The following is a 24,687-nucleotide window of genomic DNA, read 5'->3' as shown; positions in this document are numbered from 1 at the left end:
GTATGTGTCTTAATCAGTTTCAGAGGGATGGAAAATGGGCTAAAGCTTATTTCACTGAAACACAAGGAAGGGGGTCTAAAGACTAACAACCACACCTGCTTCTCACATGCAGAGACCTCCTACAAAACCCTCACAACTCAGTGAGGAAACACTGGCCTCACCTCAGGTCACAGTCTGTGCCGCAGGGTTCAGTAATGGGTGCTGGCTGGGGCAGCCGATCACATCTTTGATCAGAAACTGTAAGCTGATCAGATTCCCTGGTACAAACAGGTTTTCGTTTCCGCTCCCCTAAGCAAGGAGGAAAAAAATTATTCAGACAAAGTAGCCTATTCCATAAACTATTTAGACCAGGGACTGGCAAACATCTTCTGTAAAGGGTTAGAGAGTCAATATTTTTGGTTTCGTGGGCCACATGACTTCTGTCGCAGCTACTAAACTCTTGTTATAGGGCAAAAGCAGCTGCTTACAAATGTAAAAAATGGGTGTGTCCGTGTTTCAATAAAACTTTATTTATAAAAGCAGGAAGTGGGCTGCATTCAGCCCACTGGCTGTAGTTTGACAACTCATACTGTAGACAAAAGGAAACAAGATCAACCACATAATACGACTACTAAATCTATGTCTCTGGAAAATCAGCTTGGCAGAGCTGATTTTGCTTGGCTTCACACATAACGAGGAAACCTAGCATATCCTGAATCCCTTGAACAGCTCAACTTGCCAGCCCGAAGTGACCAGATAGATGCAGAGAAAGATTAGAAAATGCATGCAGATCGAAAGGTTTATAGATTGCATGTATTCGGCTGCTTCCAAAAATATAAAAAACACCTTGAATCCCCCAAACTCAACCTAAAAGCAGATACCTTGGCAGGGTTTGCTGCATGCTTGCCAGGGTCCATGACTGTTCCAGTAAAACTGCTGGGGTTTGTCTTCAATTGGAATGTTGAAAGAATAGCGCACATCAGGGTTGTATAACTTTCCCACGGACAACACCTGGGACGTGCAGACAAAATGGAGAGGATGTGTGTGGGCCTGGTGATTCTTGGAGTTAGAAAATGGGCATGGGCTCATTGCCAAGTGTTTACCTGAAGCAAAAGTTCTTGTTCAATGCGATCTGTGGAGTTGATTCTTTCCACTACGTTGTCGGACCCGCTGTACTCTATCACGGCATTCCCAACCCGGATTTCCCTTTTGGACATTGTGACAACAAAGTCTCCATTTAGCAAGAATTCACCTTTACTGCTTGATAAAGCTAAAGACGAGAAAAGAGAATTCATTGATTTGCTGCCACTTGAAATAATACTTTGACAGGCAGACAGCCAGAGTGTGAAGAACGTAGACTGTTCAGCCAGACACGCACAGCCTCAAATCCGAACTCTGCCACCTGGCAACTCTGTGGCCTTGGGACATCACTTTCCTCCTCTCGGTCTTGATCTCTTTATCTCTTAAGTGGAGATAAAACACCTCCCCTTCATGGTGCCCTTGAAAATTAGAAATATAATACAAGCGTGCTAATTAGCCTGGGGTTTTTGAGACAAGCCCCGCAAACACAGGATTACAGATGGAAGCAATGAGCTGTGGTTACCAGAGGAGAAGGGGCGGGGCGGGGGGCAAAAAGGGTAAAGGAGATCAACTGGATGGTGATGGAGACTAAATTTTTCGTGGTGAGCAAGCTGTAGTATATACAGAAGCAGAAATATAATGCTGTGCATGTGAAACTTATCTAATGTTATAAACCAACATTACCCCAATTTAAAAGAAGAAAAAAAGTTTTATGATTTAAAAATACATATTAATAGAATGAACACTTACAAAATTGGTTCCCACACAAATAACCCTTTCTACTTCATATGAGAATTAGCTGAACCTACTGATCTTTCTTAGTTTTCTCTGTTTAGACAGATGTTGAAATGTAGAAATCCACAGCCAATATGATGCTCAAATATCACTTCCTTGGTGAGGCCCACTGAGGTAGCCAGCCTCCAATACGGCCCCAACAATCCTTGCCTTTTGATAGTCACACCTGTGTTGTTCCCTACCACACTGAGTAGCACTGATGTAATAATAGTAACACTGGGGTAATCACTAGGATACTGTGACTTCCAAGGCCAGGTCAAAGGCATTAGGGCTCCACCTTGCTCTTCCTTGAATCTCTGGCTTTAGGAGAGAAGTCAGATGCCATGTTGTGAGGATACTTAAGCAGCCTCATTGAGAGGCGTCTTGCAAAAATCAGTGAGGAACCAAAGCCTACTGCCAATAGCATCTACGTGAGGCATCTGGTAAGTGGATCTGCTAGCCCCAGTCAAGCTTTCGGACAGGATCACAGCCCTAACTGAAGTCTTCACAGCCACTTCAGGAGAGACCTTAAGCCTGAAACACCCAGCTATGCTGCTCCCAGATTCCTGACACACAGAAACTGGGATATTATATATACTTGTTGTTGTAAGCCACTAGATCTTGAGATAATTTGTTACATGGTAAAACCTACCTGGATCATTGTTTTTAAAACTGCAAGCCCCTCCCATTAGAAGCACAGATTCCATACTTCCTATCCCATTTCCCACCTTAATTTTTCTCCATATCACTTTGTTTATGCTCTCTCTCTCCAAACAGGAATGTAAGCAAGGATTTTTGGACTGTTTTATTCACAGCTATATCTCAGCTTCTGAAAGAACACATGGTAGATGCTCAAAAAATAGTTTTTTGGGGGAAGAATGAATGAATCCACTGTGAATCTTGCAAAAGATGCAACAATCAGTGAAGCTGAACAAGGAATGTTAGAGAACAGCTTGAGTCAAGTGCCAAGACACTGGCCAACTAAGAACATGACAGAGTTAGACCAGTTAGACATTTAAGAAAAGGAAATAAAAATGGACAAAGAAGATGAGATGACAGCTGCTTCAGAAGGAATAATTTACTCATCCAAGTGTCAAGAGAGACTACTGGGAAAGTGAATAAAAACCTCAGGAAGCTTTTTAAAAAATGACTCGTTTTCAGATTTTACTGTCAAATTCAAACTTTAAGCAAAGAATGTACCACTCTATCACATGACTTGACTGGAAAACTTAGGGGAAAATATTTATTAATTGCTTATTCTCCATTCTAAAAACGTGGGCATGATTAAAATCAAAATACAATTTTGTTGGATATAAGAAAAAATAAAATTTATTTTCATACTTTTTGATTAATTTCTCAAGATAAAATCCCAATCATATCATGATCAAATCAAATCATATCCCAATCATATCTTCCCCCTAGTATTTACTATAAAAGTTTGGTTTTACTTTAAGTACCTTTTTTTTTTTTCAGTACTACTGCTCTTTGAATAATGAATTCTCCCATGTTTTGAGCTTGACACGTAGCAGGTACTCAAGAAAGCAGAGCTATTAAACATTTGAGCCCTAAACAAAATACTAGAAAGAGGCCAGTAACCTCCTGTAAGTTGTGCACGATTAGCAAATCTTGGCAGCGAGGGATCCCTTGAAATGCACAGGCCATGTATTTAGGTGAATAAAAGGAATGTGGAAATTGGACCCAGGGTTGGCAAACAGGTGTCCTCCCAGACACAAATGTCAATCATTTGGTACTAGCCGTTCAAGAAACTACGCAGAACAGGATTCCCTGACAGCATCGTGTCTCAGCATCATTGATGACATCTGTCTTGGTTGTGGGATGGGGGGGGAGCCAAGTTATCTTAGGCGTCTGCCAGATCCTAACCTGCCCTTCACTGATGCAGGTGACGCACTGTCTTTCACCAGAAGTAGACCAGAAGCAACGCATACGTAGAAGAGGTTGAGAGGATTTAGGGCAAGTAGATATCATACCCTTATGTGGGAATTAATGAAGGCTTCAATGAAGCTCTGAATATTCCCTGTGGCTCAGTAGCAGTAGTGTCCCTGTTTTCGAGGACACGGGAACCTCACAGAGTTCACCCAGCTGGGCACTATACTGATGCAAGGACTGCTCTTCGCAGGGTCAGGAATTAATTGCATCGAATTTGATCCCTAAACCTGCGCTTCATCTACCAGAACTCCTACCTTATAAGCCCCATCTTGGCCCTGAAGTAAAAGTAAGATGCCTTCATTGGAAATGGTTGGGAAGAGAGTGCTGACACAGGAACAAAAGCTTTTAAAAAGATAATCTTTTGAAATAGGCAATCCAGGATCTTGGCTTCTTCTTGATCCAAAATCCTTTGATTGTCCCTCTACTACCAGCAGAACGTAGCTCAAATTCCTTAGCATCACCTTCCTGTATCTTTACAAATCTTATCATGACCTATTCTTCCAACCTCACCATTCACCCCCACCAATAAGCCTCAACCCCAGTCATGTTCATCCCCAGGTCAGCTACACATTTTTCTATATGGAGGTAGTAAAGTGAAGTGGTTAAGCGTACAGGGTCTGAGGTCAGACCAATAAGGGTTTTAACTCTTTTCCCATTTTCTGTTCATGTGACCTTGGGTAAGTTATTCAACCTCTCTGAGCCTCAGTTTCGTCCTCTGTATAATGGATTTCTTATAGAATTGTTACAAACATTAAGCAGGACAGTGCATGCAGGATTTGGTAGCTGGCGGGTCAAAATGCCTTCAAATGCATTATCTCCTCATCACACTTTTATACTTGCTTAATTCATGGATAAGAAAAGCATGACTTAAACATTATGACAATATTTTCTGAGGCCAGGTGACTTCTAATCGTGGCAGTGTGTCTCCAGAGCCTGTTAACCACTAAAGTTTTCTAAGAAGAAGGTCAACACATATCCACGAAATGAGTGAATGAATTCAGGCGTTACCTTATGTACAAATTGAAAGCAAATATGTTTAGCTAGAGATTTCTAAAAATTTAAGATATTTGTTCTGCTAGACTGCATGAGCCTCTTTAAGTAAAGCCAGCATTTAAAAATGCACTTTTCTCAGCCTAAGAAAGATCCCAGTCCATAGTAGGTGCTCAGTCAACGATGTCTAAAGAACAAGTGATTGATGGAACCTGACATTCGTGACAAGGAGAACACACAGCTTCCAGCCAAATAACTGTTTCCCCGTCAGTGTAAACCTCTGACAACCTCATCCCCCCCTGCAGCGCCTGTAGCGTGAGACCCACCAGCCATGCAAGATGTAGGAGTTTCAGTGGGTCACTGGTTGGAGGCGAGGTTGTTTCTGTGGCACCTCAGGCCTCCTGAGGCTGCCTCCTAACGTGGGTCACTTACATGGCGGTGGCAGGATGGGCTGCCAGAAAAATCACCCAGTTCTTTCAAGTGAAGTCGCATGCTAGCTACTCAGCTGACGTTTCACTACAAGGGGGGAAATGAGATGTCACAAGGCCAGTTCTGTAAATTAAGCGATAATCCAGTTCTGGCTGTATTCAAAGAGCAATCATCTAGCCTATGTTAATTCTGGGGCTCCTTTCCAGTGTCTCCAGGCTTCCTCTCATGCTTATGCTGACCCGGGGGCATTTCACCCTTCACTGCATGCTCCTTATCCCATTAGATGGTGAGTAGGAAAGGAGATAGGAGTCATCAGGTGAAATGGAGTTCCTGCTTTATCTTGAACTGGATCGATTCCTGTCTTCCCACTGCCACCATTAATCAAGGGCTAAGTGTCCTGTAGACAAATAAGCACCATGGAAATGGCTCCTTTTTCTCCTAAAGAAACACGAACATGGTAGCACTGGGTGCAACTTGGCTTTAACCCAACGGGAGGGAGGGGTCTATGCTGAAAGGATGACCTTTGACATGGAGACTTTCTGCTTCGGTACCTTGTGAAACAAATAGTTTCCTGAAAACAACAGTCTACTGCCCAACCTCCCACTAATGCGATTAGGGAGCTAATTTTCTGGGTTGGTTTCCCCCCCATTTCACCCATCAGAGCTGGGCTGCTACAAAGGCCCTCTCTCCTGGAAACTGCTCCTTCACCAACACATGCGAAAAGAGTATGGCTTGACTGACCTTGAAAAAAAAATGTGAGGTATACAGATGATCGCTTAGCAACCGAACGAACAGCTAGGACTGGCCTCCAGCAAGACTCAACTGGGGGCTTTAAAATATTCTTAGAGCATTTGCTGCGCCTTCCTTCAAGCCAAGAGTAAACATTTACACCCGGCAGATTTGATGACAACATCATATTCCTCCTAACTTGTTAAGAAACCACTGTAAGGTTCAAAGGCTCTAAGGTCTTGACCTTCATGCTCAGTGAACTGTGACTCGCCATCTTTGCTTGGACTTTTCATTTGTTTCCAGAGAGACGTTCTTTGGCCAACAGGTAACTTTCCCATAATATTCCATTAAAGAGCCATGACTACCTCAGACTGTCTGTCCCAGATGACAAATCTTCTTTAATTTTGCTTTCGTTCTTTACAAGGAGATTAAGAAACCTCTAGCGAGAAATAAAAGGATATAAGAAGGCCCTCCCCAATTCAGGCACCTGACCTGGTTGATGAAGTTGAATTGAACTGAGGCCACTGCTTGGAAAGAGATTGTTTTTCCAAGAAGGAGAATAATAGTGGAGAATCCTTCTCCTTTTCGATGAGAAGAAAGGAACAGCTCAACATGGTGTTTGGCTCTCAGGAAATTAACCAATAAAGGAGGCTGCCTGCAATGCTGCTGGATTTAATTAGGAAGTAGTAAGGCCACAGCAGTCACAGGTTCTAATTTATAATCCAGTCCACGAAGAAAAGTGCTTGACCCATTGTGCACAGTGGTTGAAGGAGAAATGTGGGATTCCCCAAAAATAATTTGGATAGGGTCCTCAAGAACTTTGTTAACTGTTTTAAAAGGTACCACTCATTTGCATATTTAAGGTGAGGAAAAGCTGATGCAACCACTGAGAATTGATTCCAAGTAAGATTTTACAGTCTTTAAAGAAGGAATGATTCCGTATATTTCCATCATAACTCCATCCCCCCATTAGGCACCTGGCAGGTACTCAGTAAGTGAAGACAGCATGAGCAATAATTATTATTCAATAATTATTCAATAATTCAGCCATCATGTACTTAGTTCATATCATGTGAAGGCTTCATATCGGGAGCTAAAAATATAAAGACACAGCTTCTGACCCTAAAACACTAGTGGTCACATGGATAAATAAGGAACAAGTCTCAAGTGAGTGGATGGTGACTGCATCCTTTTGGCTGCTCAGGTCAAAACCATGGAGTCATCCTTGACCCTTCTCTTTCTCTCATACACCATATTCAACCCATCCACTAATCATGATGGCTCTACCCTCGAAAGATATCCAGAATTTGACTGTGTACTGCCAATTCCACTGCTCCCACCTGGGGACAAGCCTCCAGCACATCTCTCTTTGACTACTGCAAGAACTTTCTAACCCATCTTTCTGCTTCTACCCTGTACCCTACCTACCGACCCCATCTATTCTCAACATAACAGCCAGGGTACTCTTTAAAAAATATAAATATGATTATATCATGTGTTTCCTTGGTTCAAAACCTCTAGTCGCTACCCTCGTCTTTCAGAGTTCAAGTCCTTTCAATGATTATATGGCCCTATATGATCTAGTCCTGATACCTGTTTAATCTCATCTGGGACTCTCCTCTGTGCTTACAAAGCTCCAGCCACATTGGCCTCCCTCTATCCTTGGAACAAACTAGACATGTTCCTCTTTTAAGAATTTCACATTGGCTGTTCCCTCTGCCTGGAATGTTCTTCCCCTAGACAGCCATTGTCTCTCACTACAATTCAAACATTTCAACTCCACTGTTCCCGCCCACTCTCAGTGTCCCAATTTCCTTTATGCTGCTCTGTTTTCTAATTTTACTTATTACCTTCTGTTACCTGTTTATTGTCTATCTCCTTCCACTAAAAAGTTCTAAGAAGACAGAAATTTTTATTTATTTTTTTAATGTTTTTGTTCTGTTTTGTTCATTGTGCCTAGAACAGGGCCTGGCACATATTAAATAAGTGGCTGGCTGAATGAATGATGCGACATTGCAGAAAATGCTACAACACAGGCATGTGTAAATGTTATATTTAATTAGCACGCTTGGCTAAAGGGTCATTGCTTATCTATAAACGATTTCATGCAGACATTCCAAAATACAGATACGGGTTCTAATTCAATCCAACAAATTCTCATTTCTAACTCAATATTTCCAGATGTTTGGACTAAGCCTCTACAGAGGCGGTATTCAGATGCATGGAGTCCCTGCCTGGACATTATAAGAAAGTCCATTCATTTCTTTTAAAAACTGACTGCCCAGCAAGACTGCCCTGATTTCTTCTAGATCTGAGTGCAAGTCGTGCTGCTTTTCAGAGCTAAGAAGAATCTGGTTGTGCAAGGTGACTGGCTGAATCCCTTTCTATCATTACCCCAGTCCCCATGTCCTTTTTTTAATGAAAAATAATTGGGTGAATTTCCTAATCACTTATGGAAGTTTACAGAATGATAATCTGAAGTGGGACTGGGCTGAGCAAACAGTTGAAAATGAACACAGCGTTGTTGGTGAGCTGTGGTTTGAAAATAGGAAGAGATATGAATTAATCATGTGCCTGGCCATGGTGAGAGAAAGATGAAGAAACTATGAAGTAACAAGATGGGCCACGTTAGCAATGATATAAGAAACATATTGCCAGTATAGAACCTTTTGGAATGACCGGGAATCATGAAATGTTGAATAAGTCCACCTGTGGTCTGCTATTGGTTAAGTCAACTAACACCTCTACTACAACACTGGCATGTCAGTTACCCAAAGGACAGATTTTTTTTTTTTTTAAAGACTCAAAAAGAGTAATGATTTTAGGCTAAACTTACAAGGCAAATACTTTAAAAATTTGATTTGGGGATATATGGGGATATATGTATATGTATAGCTGATTCACAGCAGAAACTAACACACCATTGTAAAGCAATTATACTCCAATAAAGATGTTAATGGGGCCTATTTTCTAAGATCCAGAGTCAATTCCTTGATACTGACTACTATAACTACACAACTCTTAAATCAACAGGCTGACGGTGTAATGTACAAGGGAGAAATAAAATAATGAGTTTCAAGATCAACTTCTTTCTTTTATGAAAATACATGACGTCTGAAAGCTGTCCACCTGCTGTAGGGGAAAGGAAGGAGCCTCTGCCAACTGCTCCAGAGAACCAGAATTCCTGCACATGGCAGGGGGCACCCATCTCACCTAAGTAGTTATCATCCTCTGATTTCCCTGAGAAACTGTGCTGCCGCACATCGATATTGGTAGCACCAGCTGGAATTCGGACCACAATATTGTAACCTGAAAAGAAGTGAGCAGAAATTGAGCATCCCACAGATTGGTTCATTTTCTCTAAGCATGGTGTAAAAGGTGGCAACAAAGGAATACAATATAATTCTCACTATTAGGTGCCTTATAGCCAGATGGGTAATGTACCTTATCAAGACTCATTTTACACTTGACATGAATACTTTTACATATTACACGTGGTTAACAATGTTTACACTTTGACTATTTTCCTTCTCATGGTTCTTAGGAACAAATTCTTACCATAATGTACTGTATTAAATGTTCCTGCCACTGTTTTGCACGAAGAATTATCGCCACCACAAACCCCACATTTATCTCTCCGGGCTTTTGAGTTTAAAACATGATCGCATCCAGCTTGCTTTTAAAAAGAAAACAGTTGAAATACATGGTAAGTATTAGAGAGATTATAAAATGATAAGTAATGTGTTTCTTTGAATGAGGTGCATTCAAAATGACATGAACTTTTAAGTCTCTTTAAACTTTCAAGGGTTGGGAACTCAAATTGTCTTTAGCCTTGCTGTGGGAAAATGTGGTCCTTGGACCAGCAGCCATGGGCATCCCCAGGGATGTTGGGGATGCAGAATCTTAGGCCCCACCCAGATGTACTGAGTCAGAGTAGATTTTCTGGCATGCTAATAAGACCCTTAAGTGCTTCGTCTACAGATTAAAGTTAGAGAAGCACTAGTCTACAAGTAAGTAAAGTAAATGAAGAAAATAGCTCAGGAATGAAAAAAAAAAGAGAGGTTGAGGACTGTATCCCATTAAAGAGCTCACACCGCATCTTAAGGGAGCAGCCGCTGTCCACTGCAGGCTACTGCTGCCATGCAGAAATAGGAGCCCAGTGTTGACGTATCCCAATGTTTCAAAAGGGACTGGAAAATTTGATTTTATGTGAAATCCCCTATGTTTAAATACAGGCTATGAATGGAGGACAAAAGCATGACTCCAGGCTGCCAGGTTGAGGCCTCAGGCTCTAAGCGGCCTCTTTAATTTCTTCACATCTTAATGCAATGCAGCAGTGTAGACTGGGGTCTGAAAAGGTCACCGGCAATCACCAGAAGACCAGGAGGACAGAGTTCACATCCTCAACTATTTTGTTCCTTCGAATGAACTAGCCTTTGAGGAGACACTCAATGTTTTGCTCTAGCGCATGGACTAAAAAGGAAGTCCGCACCGTAGCTGTGGGTCAGGAGGCGGGTGAAGCTCACAGGGGCTCTTCAATCAAATCCTACCAATGAGGAGCTCCAATGTGCCCTGGACTCCATGCAAGGAACAGATACATCATCTCAGAGCCTGGCTGCGAGGGAGGAGTTCTGACTGGTGAGAGCTGGGAAATGGTGCCAAGCCCTCAAGAAATCAGCACTCTGACGCTTTACCATCTGCCAGAAGGGTCTCGATTTCCCTCCCAAGAATAATTTGCCTGTATGTCTTTGGTAGAAGTTATCCTGCTTCAAATCAGAAATCTGAGTGAGGCCGGCTCTTCCTCGTAACATCTTTTTGGAGCACAGCTATTCAATCTACATAACTCACCGTCAGGAAGCTTTTGGGTTTAACCTTATGCACTGTGGTTATCGTAAAGAAGTGTGTATGTGTGTCAATTATAATAAATCTTCACAGGGAGGTTTTTTTCAGACTCCCACAGAGAGTGTCAGAAAAATCTAGGGCAGTGGTTCTCAAACTTTGGCATGCATCAGAATCAGGTGGTGCTGGGAGGGATAAATTAGGAGTTTGGGACTAACAGATACACACTACTATACAGAAAAGAGATAACCAACAAGGACCTACTGTATAGCACAGGGAACTATACTCGATATTTTGTAATAACCTATAATGGAAAATAATCTGAAAAAGAATACACACACACATAGGTAACTGCATCACTTTGCTGTACACCTGGAACTAACACAACATTGTAAATCAACTATACTTCAATAAAAAAATAAATCAAATAAAATAAAACATAAAGAAAAAAAAGAATTGGGTGGTGCTGATGTTGGTCCGGGGGCCCCCACTTTGAGAACCACTGCCCTGGAGATGATGCACAGATACTAGCAGCTGCTATTCTATGAAGGAAGCCACACATCCCAGCTTGGCAGCAAGACAACACAGTGAAGAAATCGCCATCTGGGACTCACCCGGCAAAGGCCTTGGACACAGATGTCATTGGTGTCCTGGCCACATGGAGTTCCATCTACCACTCTGTCACGGAGCTGATAGTAGGCCGTGTTCCCCGCCACCCTGCAGAACAGCTTGCAGCGGTCCTTCATCAAAACTAGACAGGAGAGACACCATGCAACGTGACTTTTGTGCCTGGACCCCGTGCCAGCCTGCCAGCCACGAGCACGTCTCCAGATGCACTTACTTCCACTGTACTTCGGGACCCAGCGCACGTTCGGAAGCAGACCATTGATGTTGAAATGCTTTCCATCAAAGTGAGCACACTGTTCGTCTCGGAAGTCTCGCTTCTGCTTGGGACATGGCTCCGTGTTGCAGGACTTAAATTTCATTCTGCGCCCTACGCAGTACTTCCCGCCATTTTTTGGCCTGAGAAAAGGTAAAGAACACACGTGCTGTATTATAATGTATTTCTCCCCATCACTTGATAATGTAAAGAACACACATACTGTATTATAACGTATTTCTCTAATGTATCATAATGTCATGTATTACAATGTGGCTTCCTGTCTTTGAGGGAAGCAAATGTGAAGTGGACAGTGACAGTGGCCAGGGCAAGGGCTCTGGAATCTGGGTTTGCACTCTGCCTTCAATATCATTAAGTGTATAACCTTGGGCCAGTCACTGAAGGTCCTTGAGCCTCAGCCCTTCCATTTGTAGAATGGGAAGGCACCACCTGGTAAGGCTGTTTTGAGGATAAAATAGGAGAGCATCTAACTTAAAGTGTGAAACATAAAACCTGGCGTCTATTAGGCCATTCTGTGTCCTCCTTCCCGTGAACATCCACAGTCCTTCAGTTTTAAAAACATAGAAGGCCAAGGGTACAAATGAGTACTTGGAATGCTCCTGTCTAGCTTCCGTACCATGGTACTTTCATGTGCAACCATCCTAAAACTTGCACCACTCCATTTCCATTCATTTCTGTCCCTCTTCTCTCTTCCTCTCTCTCCCTGCATGATCGTTGTTTTTGCTTTGTTTTACAAATAAGATGGAAGAAGATGTGCTCATATTTTGACTAACTTAACAGGAGAGAGTGTAAAGGTTTCATTAACATTCGTGTGACAAGAGTATGGAGGACGCCTTGCAAAGCATCACAATGCAAATTTAATCTCAGCATGCAGCCCCGTTCATGGATTTTCCAGATGTGACCCAGAGAGTATATTAAACAACCCGTCTCCCGGCAGTCAACAGCTTGCCAAGTGCATCACAGAGACGGGAAGATCACAGAATCGGAGGAAATTGGACTCACTCACAGCCCAGGGCTGGAGCGGCTCCGATACCAGAGCTACTCGCATACCACAGGTACCACAGTTGAGGGCACCTCTCAAACTGAAAGATTTCTACCTTTTCTCTTTAGAATGAATCTTTCAGAGTAATTTGGACCATAAGAAGTGGTTTTTTTTTTTTTTTGGTTTTTTTTTTTGCTTTGTTTTGTTAACAGGGCTTGGGGAAGGGAAATATATCCATGACTATAAAATACAGAATGAGGGGCAGTCTAGCTGAGCCCGTGAGGCTCTAGAGTTGCATCTGGCTTCTTATCTTGGCCCCACCCTCACTGTGTGACCTTAGACAGAGTTCTTAGTCTCCCAGAGCTTCAGTTTTCCTCTTCTCTAAAATGAGTGCACACAGCAAATGCCTAAAAATGTTAGTGACTATGATGTTATATGTCAGCACAACCCAACCTAATCCCATCCGATTCAGCGGTTTCTTTGTTTTGAGTACCAAATCTGAGCTATGACGTGTGCACCGTGAGGCAGGTCTCAGTGGTACTGCAGAGTGCCTGAGTCTCAGGAAGGGCTGCCTGGCCATGATGCTGTCATAAACATGTTCCATCCACCAAAGATTTCTAGAGGGAGGTAAGAGCATGGGCTTTGCAGTTACAAGCTGGGCAACCTTGTGTAAGTTACCTGGTCTCCGCAAGCTTCATTCTGCACATGTAAACAGAGATGATGCTGTGCATCTGAAAGGCTTGTTATAAACGAGGAGCTCAGCAAGGAGTCTCATAACTAACTATTCATTGTTATTATGAAGAAGACTGCATCTAGGGATGCAAAACGGCTCAAAACCCAACAGTATCTATGTCTGATCATTTCCCCATTAGGCCCATATGATTTATATCTGCCTTGTGTGCTTGACTCGCCCATATTCACTCATATCTTGCCCAAGGGGAGGGTAGCTGAGGTACTTTTATATCAAGGAATGGAAGGTTCAGAGAAGTTAAGGACTTTGCCCAAGGTAACACAGCTAATAAAAGAACAGAGACAGGACTGGAATTCAAGCTACCCAGGTTCTCCCACTGTGCTCTTCCTGCTTCATTCTCCAGGAACTATGGTCCAGAGTCCTGTCTTTTTCTTTTTTGGTGCCATTTAGAGATACAGCCTTGGTTTTCTGGATACCAAGTTCTTCTCTCAGTACCAAAGCACCCCAGTCTCATGCATAAAATATCACTGATGACACACGAATAACTCAGGCTCCTAACGCTGTAAAACCTGTTTTTCCTTCTACAAAGAAGACCCCTTCAATTTTTTTCTCAAACTGAAATGATCTCTGTGGAATCTTTTTAAATGTCCCAACAAACTACAATGGATCCATCAGATCATTTACCTGTTGTCTGAAAGTAACTCATATTTCTTTCCCTTTGAAAATAAATTTTTTTCAGTGATTTTTTTTTTCTTTCTGTTCTCTTATATAAGAAGTGTTTTCTGACTCTTGAAATTGATCAAGAGCAGCAGTTCCTCGGGCAGCAAAGAGTTAACATTTGCAGGTGGCTTCCTGATTCACATGGTAACAGAATCCACCTTTGCTTGCTTTGACCACTATCAAATGTCAAAGAGCATTTTGTGACTTATTTCTATAAATGACATTAAAAAAAATAAAGAACACACAGAAAACACTCCATGTAAGAGGCAATATTGCCAAAGGTTATAGATACAGATTCTGGAAACAGGATTTGAATCCCAACCCTGCCTCTTAACCATGGTGCAATCGTAGGTAAATCGCTCAGTGTTGCTAAGCCTCAGTTTCCCTACCCGTTAAAGAAAGATGATGCTAATATCTACTTCAAGGGCTGAGTGAGGATTAATGGGTTAATAGATTCAAAGCACGTGAACGAGGCCAGCCATACAGTAAATGTTTAGCTATTACAAGGGTCTGTAAACTACAGCCTGTGGGCCAAATCCAGCCTACTACCTGTTTTTACATGGCCAGTGAGATAAGAATAGTTTTTACATTCTAAAAAAATTTAGAAATAAATAAAAAGAATATTTTGAGACACAAGAATTATATGAAATTCAAATTTCCCTGTTCATAAATAAGAGTTCTATTGGAACACAGTTACATCCACTCTATACGTATTATCTACGCATGTTTTCCACTATATCAGCAAAGTTGAATAGCAAGGACAGCCATCCTATGGTCCACAAAAACTAAGATATTTATTATCTGACCCTTTACGGAAAAAGTCTGCTGACCCCTGAGTAGTCTAGTGTACAGGGCACCATGTCACTTTGCAACTTCAGTCACTGACTCTGCATAGCCATCCGGTGCGGTAGGTAGTAGCATCCTTGTTTCTGAACCCTTGCTTGAACTGGGCTCAGAAATGTTAAGTAACCTGGCAAGGTCACATGCAGCTAAGTGAGACATACTGGCTGAGAGACCAAGGCAGGTCTCCCTGATCCAAAGCCCACAGTCTGGCCTCTCTCCCACGCTGGCCTCTCTTGAGACAGGTCTCTTTTCCATTTCAAAACTGATTCTATGACTTTCTTTGCTTTTTATGGAAAGGCAAATGATATTTTATGAATAAGCATAAATTTGTCCTTTAGAAATATATGGCTTTTTTAATATCCTAGACAACAGGATCTCTGCTTGATTTCCATGTCCCGTGTAATGAGGAGGGCTTTACACAACGGAACTTACGTTTCAGCATGGAGAAATTCATGTTTTAATTTAATAATTTAGCTGGATGGAAGTTATTTCCCCATATAGGCAAATACTGAAAATTATAGGAAATGTAGTTTTAAAAATAATATTAATCTCATTTTCTAACTATTAAGATCCTTTTAAAATAATGCTTGTTGAATAGGGATGGAAAGGACTTAAGGAAATTGCTGATTAATTTCTATGAAAGTAACTATATTCAGCACAGGCAAGCTGAATCATATATGCAAAGAAAATTCACGATGCCGCACGGCCAAAGCTAGGACAGAATTTTTGCCAAGATCATGGCAGGTGCATTCTACTCTCAAGGAAAGCTAAACTTTGGTCTGCAAATGGGTTTGAAAAGAAATCTCAACAGCTATGTTTACTTACGATGAATTACAGTTAGCACAAGGAAGAAATTTCTAATGATACAACAGGCGGCCTGAGAAGGTAGTGTATTTTCTATATTTGGAGGGTTTTAAGGGGTCTAATGACCGATTACGGAGAATGCTGAAAGAATATTCAAGGATTAGATGGGGTGGGCCAGGGAGCCATACTAGTGATCGTTAATAATTCTGCCAAACGGGGCAGTCTATGGGACTGGATATCTCTATTCATTCATTAGTTAATGGCTCTCCCACAGCAACCAATTCTCAGTATTTCAAAAGACAGATCCTTCTTGACTTATGACGGGGTTACGCCCTGTTAAACCCATTGTAATTTGAAAATATCTTAAGTCGAAAATTCACTTAATGCACTTAACTTACTGGACATCCTAGCTTGGCCTAGCCTACCTTTAATACGCTCAAAACACTCAGGTTAGCCTACAGTTGGGCAAAATCATCTAACACAAAGCTTATTTTATAATAAAGTATTGACTGTCTCTTATAATGTATTGAAGACTATACTGAAAGTAAACAACAGAAGGGTTATCTGGGTACAGAATGGTTCTAAGTGTATCAGTTGTTTACCCTCATGATCGTGTGGCTGACTGGGAGGTGCAGTGGCCACCGCTGCCCAACATCAACAGAGCATCGTACCGCGTATCACTAGCCTGATCAAAGATCAAAATGCAAAATCTGAAGCACTCTTTCTACCGAATGCGAATTGCTTTTGCACCGCTGTAAAGAAATCTTAAGTCTAACCATCATAAGTTGGGGACCATCTGTAAATTCATCCAACTCAGCGCTCAAAAAAACTTTGCTGCCATTCTTTACACCCAAATGAGAGACTGGTTTTCTTACATGAAACAAACATATGTTAATTCTCTTTTATGGAAGATTTCATAAGCAGTTGCTACGCTCAAAGCCTAAGTGGGAAACATTTAGTTCACAAATCCTGTCTTTTCTCCTATCTATGAGTTTATTATTATTCTTTAATTTAACCCATCTCCTAATTTAAAAGCAAAAGAGAAGCACGGGAAGAAGGAAATACTTTGCCTTTCCTAAAGAACTCGTGTGATTTTTTTATGGACTATAACAATTCTATAAACCCATTTTGTTCCAGCTACCAGGAAGCTCAGAGCCAAATTTAGAGCACAAAACAACAAGTATATGGGCCAATGGCCTGGTAATGCATCGTCTATTTCCAGCGCTTTGTCTTGTTTTGGTACTCCAAGTTATGTTTTTGGTCATTCTGATTTAAAATTTTATTCTATTACATGTTTCTTATAGATCAGGTGACCACATAATTGTTTAATTCAGGACACTTTGAGAATTGAAAGGGGAGCTATCAATAACTTCTCCAGGACAACAGATGTAAACTGGGACCATCCTTACACACCAGAACATATGCTTATCTTATATGTAGGGCGTCAGTCAAAAATGGGATTAAAAAAATAAAGCATTTAAACATAAAACATTAGGGCTCCATTCTCATGATGGTGAACCAGTTTGGACCAACAACTTTTTTGGGATATGAAATTAGAAAGGAGATGCTTTCTAAAGCTTGCTCATCAAGTATAGCACGATCCCATGCACATGGCAAGGCTGCTTCTCTTTTTTAGCTTTCATGCTTTCAAGGAAAATAAAAACCCTAAAACTATAGCTTAAAGTATGCAGATGCTAAATAAATACATTTTTGAATCACATGAATACAGTGAAAACGTAAGAACAACCCAGTGTTCTCAATAAAGGTATACCTTGGATTCTGAAAATGGAGATCTTCATTATAGTCTAAGGGCTCTGCAAACTGAGAAAAGCATTTTGCCAGCAGTGGGGGTGGGGCTGGGAGGGGCTGCATTCTCTGAAACTTCCTGAGAATCAGGACAGCAACCACTTCCACATTCTACATAATGAACCATTTGCTCTGCGAATTTCTCTGAACAAGCTCTTAAACTGATTTGGACCTGACTTTCCCTTTTCAGTGTCCCTTTCCCTTGTCTAATTGACTCCCCCAGTGCCATCATAACCTTGGTTTTAAGAGGCAGACTCCTTCCTTAGTTCCCAGGGACATCCCGAAGTGCATATAACTTGGAGGAGTTTTAATGAAATGATGTCAGTGCTGACACTCAACGAGGTGGATTGTATTATTTTAAAACCTCCCAGAGCAAACAGCCAGGACAAGGACCTCTAATTGAAGTCTTTAATGATCGGTTCCTAACTTCTGAATGAGAGGATCTTTGCTTCACTTTGAAGCTCAAGATCTTTTCCTGCTGAGATCTTTACACTGGGTGATTTTCTTTGTCTGCTCCATTCCAATTATGCAGTGATTTATCTCTTTCCACTTTCCACACTGCTTTTAGAATTATTCTAAGACTATTAAAAAAAACAAAAAACACCCCCCCCACTTCTTTTGAATGGAATATTCTTGAGTCAAAATGTTAAAAGTACCTACTGTTTGCAATATCGACACTATCGTGATAATAATAGCTCACTATAATAATCATGATTTGGTTCAATGTAGCCATCCAAGAGTTTTTAAGTTTTAAAAAAATTCATCATATCTGCTGCTAGCTTAAAATGTTTTATTTTAAAACTTCAACAGTACAAGCAGCTAGGATATATAACTGATTTTAACAAGCAAGCTGTGGAAAAATATATATAGGATGACCCTTATTTTATATTCTTTAATATTTATTTCATATAATACATATTACATCTATAATCTCTTTTAAAAGTTTGAAATAACACACAACAAATTATTCTTTAGTGGTTATTTCTTGTGGGGGGGTATTGGGGGTAAGAATAATAATGGCGGTAAGTTTTTTTTTGGTTTTTTTTGTGTGTTTTTTTTTGCGGTACGCTGCCCTCTCACTGCTGTGGCCCCTCCCATTGCGGAGCACAGGCTCCGGACGCGCAGGCTCAGAGGCCATGGCTCACTGGCCCAGCCGCTCCGCGGCACGTGGGATCCTCCCGGACCGCGGCATGAACCCGCGCCCCCTGCATCGGCAGGCGGACGCTCAACCACTGCGCCACCAGGGAAGTCCCGGCAGTAAGTTTTTATATGATATACTTGTGTATCTGAAGTTTTTGAAACCATCTACTATATTTATATTATTATTTTAAAAACTAAGTATAGACACTATGGAAAAATCTAACCTAACGTGTATTAGTTTATATCCATAGCTACAGTGTTACTTTTACAGACCAGAACCTATGTCTTATAGCTCTTTACTTGTCCTTAGAGATTAATATTACGTGGATATGAAATAATGTTGGACTGTGAACAAAAATAAATTAAAATAAATTGATCACCATCTGTGCTTTGGACTATACAGATTATTTATTTAGACCAGGGCATGCAACAGCAGGTTAAAGCTATGTCCTTTTTGGTATACACAATTCATATTCTCCTCATAAAAAACTGGAAGCACCCCACCCTTGGTCTGCAGTACTCTACAGTACAACCTAGTCTACTGCATAAGCCTACTTTGCTCCTTTACCTGCTTGCTGCTCTCTACAATCCAGTCTGCTATCCTTAATGCAGGCTGTTAAAAATAAACGAGTACTGCAGAGCCAAATCCTTTTATAAAACCCCAACGCAGCTGGTTCTTAAAAATGGTTGTGAGTTTGCACATCTAAAAACGAATCTGGGAAGACCTCTTGGGCCACATAGGTTCAATGGCAATAATATCATGTATTATTTTCTATCCCTTTAAACTTTATGCATCTTATATCCACATAAAATTTGATGTCATTACTTATAATGAAGTTAGCAACTTTTTAAATCCACTTATAAACAGCCTCTCCCCAAACACATGTCTATCGTGATAAGATGCTGGGAAAGAAGCCTGTGGGCTTTATTTGAGCATGTAAGTTTCAACAAGGTTCTACCGGTAGGGAGCACAGGCTCCGGACGCGCAGGCTCAGCGGCCATGGCTCACGGGCCCAGCCGCTCCGCGGCATGTGGGATCTTCCCGGACCGGGGCACGGAACCCGTGTCCCCTGCACAGGCAGGCAGACTCTCAACCACTGCGCCACCAGGGAAGCCCTACTTTACTTTTGATTCAAAAGTAAATCCTGACTTAGGGCTCCAGGTCCCTTGGGGTTCACTCATGCCGCCTTGGGGGTCTCTGTGCCCTTTTCAGCATTTCAGTAGCTAACTGGAAAGGATACATTTATCTACAATCTGGAAGGAAATGTCCGATTTCTTTGTTTCCTCATGAAAATCACTTGTTCACTTTATTAGTGTGCTATCCCAAGCTCTGGGTGGGGGGTGGGGCAGGCAGTGAGATATACCTGACTGTCAAAATTGTTGACCAACCAACACAAAGCGTCTACCATTTAAGAAACAAAACTTTTAATAATAAAGAGTCACAGGAGAAAAATAATAATACAGAGAGATAGAGCTTAGATAACATTGGTCTGGGCAGCTCTAGATGTCCACCCACTGTCTAATTTGGAAAGAGCTCTTTACCTGCCTCCAGCTAAATTATTCCCTTTGGGAATTTTTCACCCCTGCTACCCCAATAATAAGAGTGATGAGTTCTAGGACTTACTCTGGTCTGTTGCACTCTCGAACAGCTGTTTTGATACCCCCTCCACATGTTCTTGAGCAGGTTCCAAAGTGACTCCAACTTCCCCAGGATCCATCAGTCACAGGGACCTCCATTTCTTTGGGAACACAAAATCCAAACTTGCAGTGCTGTATTTAATAAGGGGAACAGTGAGGGAGAGCTCGGTGCTTGAGATATTGTAGGACCCGCTGTCCTTTTAAATAACACCATACTTTCATTGTTTTCCATGTGCTGGTTTGAAATGCTACAATTTCATCATCTACGTGAGTCATGGAAACGGTAGGGAGTTTAATCTCGGGCTTAGTGGTTTTAGGCTGTGTCTTCATTTACCACTGGCTTGAATAAAACTGCCCAATGAGTGGCTGGCTCCAGGCTGTTAGGGTAAGTCCCATGGCCAGCCTAGAAGCACTCAATTAGTCTTTTTGGAAAAATGAGGCGTGGAAATGGGCTGTCTACTGGTTGTAGACAGGGCCGAAATGAGTTATTGGATTTACATAGTGCATCTCCATTAACAAGGCCTAGAGATGTTGTGAGCCTGGTAAAATACAGTGCTTTACTGCTCCTCACAGATTTGAAAACCAATTTTAATTAAATGGGAGAGGGAAAAAAAAGCTAGTTACATGATTCCTATAAACTCACTCTAGCAGGGCACACAGGATGAGACTAAAGCAAAAATGGACACACTACAGAGAGCCCTAAACTTTATTGCTTTTTGGTTACTCATGGTTTCTGATTCTGCAGCCTAGAGCAGGAAGAAGGCCATGATGCTTAAAGCAAAACAAAGTAAAACTCCTCAGCAGGACAAGTGAGTGGAGAAGCCCGTTTCAACCCTCTGCCATTGTTGGGGTGTGAGGCCCCGACACAAAGCCGAGGTCAATGAGCAATGGACAAAGGAAGAGGGGCAGCAGTGGCAGCAGGAGGGTGACGCCCTGCCGCTCGCTCAGATCTCTGAAGCGGAGCTGGTGGTGGCCACTGTGATTTATCCACAGGGAGGACCCAGGCACGGAGTTTAGAAGCAGAGTAGCCTGGAGGCCAGGCGGTGGGGGGAGCGTGTGGGGAAAGGGAACAGATAAGAGGCTGGTGAAGCCTCAGTCAATGGCCAGTCCCAGCAAAGGTCTGGCGAACAATTATTTTAAAGAGTGCAGTTAGGCTTTCTCTCTTCTGCCCTGCCTTCTCCCTTGTAATTAACCTCCTGAGTATCTGAGGACGCATTCCTTTTCCTGGGCTGTTTGGCTGAGGTTTAAAAGGGTCGGCATCCAAAGAATCCTGGGCAACTCTGCACCCAGGAAATGAGGGCAGAGGTGACCGCATCGCTCCCTGAGATCATTTTATAGCTGTCTTTACAGCGGTCTTGAACATTTCTTGGAATATATGCACAGAAAATCAATGAGAGGCAGCTTGGTCTAGAGCGCCACTATCCAATAAGAATGTAACATGCGTCACATATGTAATTTAAAAAATTCTAGCAGCCACATTAAAACAAGTAAAAAGAACACTGAAAGTAACTTTAATATATTTTATTTAGCTCAGAATGTCTAAGACATTACTGTGTCTCCATGTAATCAACATAAAATTATAAATAAGATTTTTTCCCACACTTTCTTTTCCATGCTAGATTTTTAACACCTGGTGTGTATTTTCATTTTAGCACATTTCAGTTCAGACTGACATTTCAAGTGCTCGCCAGTCATGGGTAGCTAGTAGCTGCCATATCGGACAGAGCAGGTCTTAAGGGGACAAAGCTTAGCAGGCAAACAGTCTGGTGGTGTGGGATGGCCATTCTACAAACTAACTGTGACCTCGGGTGAATCACCGAACTCTACTTCCATAGCTGAAAAATGGGGACCTACCTGCCAAAGTTGTTTTGAGTATAACATGAGACAATGTATGGAAAGCACCTAGTACACAGCTGAGCACATAGGAGACCCAACTTGAACAAGGTCTGTAATAATAAGAGCAAATATTTACATAGCACTTAACATTTGCCAGGCATTGTTCTAAGCGCTATGTCCTCACAGCACACTATGAAATAGGTACTACTATTACCCCCATTTCTACAGAAAAGAAAATGGAGGCACAGGGAGGTTGATGTCAAACATCTGGTAAGGGGCTGAGCTGATAATGAAACACAGACAATCTGGCTCCAGAGTGCATACTCTCAGCTGTGACACATGCTGCCTCTCAACTGTGAGCAAATGGGAACAACTGTTGACATCTAAATAAAGACTGAAATTTAAAAGCAAGATTAATGAGATGGTTAGGTAAGGCTGACACTCCAATGTGTCTACCCAATATCCATTCTCTCCTTCATCCTTAATAATAGAATCTATATTTCCCTGGATTCTTGTATAGATAGGAATGCTCAAAGAGATGGCAGCAGAATTCATTGGGTCAGATTCCTGGGAAGGTCCTTTTGCCCCTTTGTTCCTTGCCCTTTGGCTTCATTCTGCCCAGGACTCAGAGTTGATGGCTGGAGCTATAGCAGCAATTTTGTGACTTTGAGGATGATGGCCATTTGCATATGATAGTAGAGCAGAAAGAAAGTAGGAACCTGGGTCTCTGATGATTTTGTAGACCTACCATAATAGCTCCATGACCTGCCTACCTCTGACTAGTTTTTCGTGTGTGTGTGTCAGAAAAAGAGCCAACTTGCTTACACTACTACAATTTGGTCTGACCTGAACAAAAATCCTAACTAATAAACAATTGAGGTCACAGCTGATGCCCAAATTCAGCCATCAAATCTTGACGCCAGGTACACATTTTATAAATTCTACACACTAAGGAGAACGTTCCTATGACTAGTCATGGACTTTCAAAATGAAATTTGTCTGTAAATACATTTTTTTCCTCATGTCACTTCAGTCTTCAATCTGTTGGCCTCTCTACTCTATAGACTCTACCTCCACACAAGAATAATCTTCAAAGCGACCATAATTCTCATTAAGCATTACCATAAACCAGAGAAGAATAAGGGCATAGGTTAAGCAGAGTGTTGCCATTCAGCACTGGATTCAAATGTCCTCATAGGGTCCCTTTTTAAAAGAAAATCTAATTAAAAATTCACCTGCAAATTAAACATTTCTTACTGATACGACCACTGGCAGGGGTTCACAGGGGAGGGAGAACCTCAGAGGAAGAGGGGAAGAACCTGAGGTGACAGAGGCTGGACATGGGGACTGTTTGGCGAATATGTATCAAGATAATCTATTTTACCAGGAATTTGAACAAACAATAATTATATACTGGAAAAGCCATTACATCATAACAAAGCATTAGGGGCTACTGGAGCCAGAGCCGAAATATATAGTCAGCCTTTCCTCAAAGTGCTCAAAACCATTTAAATGATATTTTACATAAATGTTCTTTCTGAGATTGAAAGAACAATTTGGAGGTCAATTTTGTCCCAAGGAGGCTTAAAACACAAGAGTTTCAAATCTCAGATTTACAAACAGGGTTAAAATGAAAATGTTAATGGACTTAAGAAGAGAATGGAGAAAATAAAAGGACGTGAGAGAGTCATTCATCAAAATAACATTGTGTCAGCAACCCAAGACAGATTACTGCTGAGGGAGCAGGGCAGAGAAAAGAGAAAGAAAAAAGAAAAAATTAACCCAGCAGCAAACGGATACAGAATTTACTAGAGAAAAGGATAAGGTTTTACTGCCAATTCTATGAAAACAAAAGCGAAATGGAAAAACACAAAGAATGTCTATGCCAACATATTTACCATCTTATTTGTAAAGTGCATAAATGTTCTTCTGGGGAATAAACAAATGAACATCCACATCTTTAATGTAAGTTGCTAGACTTAGCCGCTTTTCTAAAACAAACTAAAAATGTACCTATCATGTTCTCCACATAGCTGCTTCTCTGAAGGTGTTCCGAATCTGCCTTTTGGAATGCCTTGATGTCTCTTGCTTTTGCTGAACAAAAGCATACAAGGGAGATGTTTTCTGAAAGATCTCCCCAATTATTTCCCCATTTGTCAGGTATAAGATTACCATGCAATCTCTTATTTTCTGTTTCTGTTACAAAAACAGAAGACTAGAAGAAGACACAACAGACATCTTCCCAGGTTCTGTGCTCCACGATTGACTGGGATACCATAGTACTACATGGAGCGTGGTAGCCTGTACATGACTATTTTACTAAATACAATTCATTTCATCATACAATTGAAAGCTCTACTTTGTTATGGTTTTTCCAGCAGTAACATGTGTCAGAAATAGACATAGTAGGTGGGTGCATCAGATTGACTAAGAACCAAGACATAATACCAGTGATTTTTTTGAGCTCAGACAGACTCCATTTAAATATATAGTTGGCTGGCTCCAACTCAAGCCAACTAGCCAAGTTGTCAACTAGATACCATGTCTATTGTCATCTCT

At 41.5% G+C, this 24,687-nt stretch overlaps 1 protein-coding gene across 2 annotated transcripts in view; it reads right to left on the bottom strand.

The window, feature by feature from the left end:
- Window positions 1-24,687, bottom strand: part of ADAMTS9 (ADAM metallopeptidase with thrombospondin type 1 motif 9) — a 223,826-nt gene that overhangs the window by 156,853 nt on the left and 42,286 nt on the right. The window contains exons 12-19 of one of the 2 annotated variants that reach the window (XM_060161420.1): window positions 20,279-20,424; window positions 11,609-11,790; window positions 11,382-11,518; window positions 9,487-9,604; window positions 9,142-9,237; window positions 1,083-1,249; window positions 861-990; window positions 162-288 (exon numbers count right to left, since the gene is read on the bottom strand). In XM_060161420.1, the coding sequence (XP_060017403.1) occupies window positions 162-288; window positions 861-990; window positions 1,083-1,249; window positions 9,142-9,237; window positions 9,487-9,604; window positions 11,382-11,518; window positions 11,609-11,790; window positions 20,279-20,424 (1,103 nt within the window). Of the gene's footprint in view, window positions 1-161; window positions 289-860; window positions 991-1,082; window positions 1,250-9,141; window positions 9,238-9,486; window positions 9,605-11,381; window positions 11,791-20,278; window positions 20,425-24,687 lie in introns of both variants that reach the window. The other variant, XR_009542735.1, reaches the window with a different exon arrangement.

The sequence above is a fragment of the Lagenorhynchus albirostris genome, chromosome 10 (genome assembly GCF_949774975.1).
Source record: "Lagenorhynchus albirostris chromosome 10, mLagAlb1.1, whole genome shotgun sequence".
In the NCBI taxonomy this organism is placed as follows: Eukaryota; Metazoa; Chordata; class Mammalia; order Artiodactyla; family Delphinidae; genus Lagenorhynchus; species Lagenorhynchus albirostris.
Note: the sequence above shows the minus strand (reverse complement) of the source record. Positions and strands in the feature narration are given on the sequence as shown.